The sequence below is a fragment of the Limulus polyphemus genome, unplaced genomic scaffold (assembly GCF_000517525.1).
Source record: "Limulus polyphemus unplaced genomic scaffold, Limulus_polyphemus-2.1.2 Scaffold2415, whole genome shotgun sequence".
NCBI classification, from domain to species: Eukaryota; Metazoa; Arthropoda; class Merostomata; order Xiphosura; family Limulidae; genus Limulus; species Limulus polyphemus.
The window spans coordinates 38,997-40,407 of NW_013668025.1; the positions used below are offsets into that span (position 1 = coordinate 38,997).

Sequence of the window (1,411 nt, forward strand, 5' to 3'; positions counted from 1 at the left end):
ATGCTTTCATATGCAAAATATCTAATTTTTTTTATTAAGTCTTAAGGTTTGTAAAGCAATGTTTCTCTCATGCTTTTTTTTTTTTTTTGTATCTTGCCTTTCTATCATGAAAAGTAATTTTCATCTTAACATTAAAAATACTTTTGAGCTACAGAAAGTGTAAAATTGCTAAACTATCACTCCTGTTTATAATACATAGTGTGACCTGTAGGTTGTTTTGGCACAGTACACACTATAGTGTGTGTCTTGATTAAGCAAGTTTAATATTATTTGTTTTTTTATTAGAACACTGAAGAATCACAAATGCACTAGTAAAATATTAGTTAGTTAACTCACGAGAAAGACAGATAACACTGAATGAAGTTAACATGAATGTCAACATGTTTTATAACTCCATTTTCATTATTTTATTTAACTTACTTTTATATTTCATTTGAAGTTTATTTTTAATATTTATAGGGACAGGAGAGATTTTACGTTGTGATGTCATTGTGGATGCTATTCACTCAATTGAAATCATCACCACTACAAGAGAACTATATCTGGAGAATGCGCCAGAAGCATTTGAGGTCCATGCTAAAAATGATCAAGGTGTAAAACATAACTTTTTGTTTGTTTGGTGTATATTTTGTTTTCCAAATAAATGTGTAATATTATCTCAAACAAGTTGTTTACATAATACTTGTCTCTACATCCAAGACAAAAATGAAATTAATTTTGGAAAGTTTATTTGAAATATAAAATAATTTGCATAGTTACTATAGTGTTAATGATGACAAAAATTTACAGATTAAGCAAGTTTTATTTTAAATGTAAAGTAATTTAACCTATATAAAAATCCCGTGTGTGTGTGTGTGGCACATCACGTTTGATTTCTCAAAATAGGAGTCATCATAAAAGCCAAAATGCATTTATCCAAATAGAATAGCTTGATTACTGTCTGCCCATTACAATTTCAGTGATGTGGTTGTGTGTGTTTGTGCCGTGAAACCTTATAAGTGCAGTGAGTGTTAGGATCACCTAGCCTAGAGCCAAGTGCATAAAATTTATCATAAAAGTAAAAATATTGATTCAATTTTAAACTTAAATCATTTCTGAATTAAACTATTTTCTGTTATATTACTAACATGTTAAGTAAAAAACAAACTTTTAATCAATGGAGAATTTAAATTAGGAAATCAACAAATATTTTTCCAGTTTTGTTGTTTATACATTTCATTTTATACTTTCAGTACATAGACTAACAATAATATAAGGTTATACTTTTGTTGCTAAGCAACTTGACATATAAGCCATTGTTGGAATGTAGTGTTACCAAAACTCACTGGCTTTTCTATATATTAGAAGTTGTTAATCTAACTGATTTTTATCAGAATTATTTTTTGAATACACCATGAATTCATTTCATGAG

The 1,411-nt window shown here is 27.7% G+C and overlaps 1 protein-coding gene across 2 annotated transcripts in view; it reads left to right on the forward strand.

The window, feature by feature from the left end:
* LOC106466897 (nuclear pore membrane glycoprotein 210-like) overlaps positions 1-1,411 on the forward strand; it is a 138,062-nt gene that overhangs the window by 20,804 nt on the left and 115,847 nt on the right. For both annotated transcript variants that reach the window (XM_022394975.1, XM_022394976.1), the window contains exon 3: positions 460-591. In XM_022394975.1, coding sequence (XP_022250683.1) covers positions 460-591 — 132 coding nt within the window. The remainder of the gene's footprint in view (positions 1-459; positions 592-1,411) is intronic.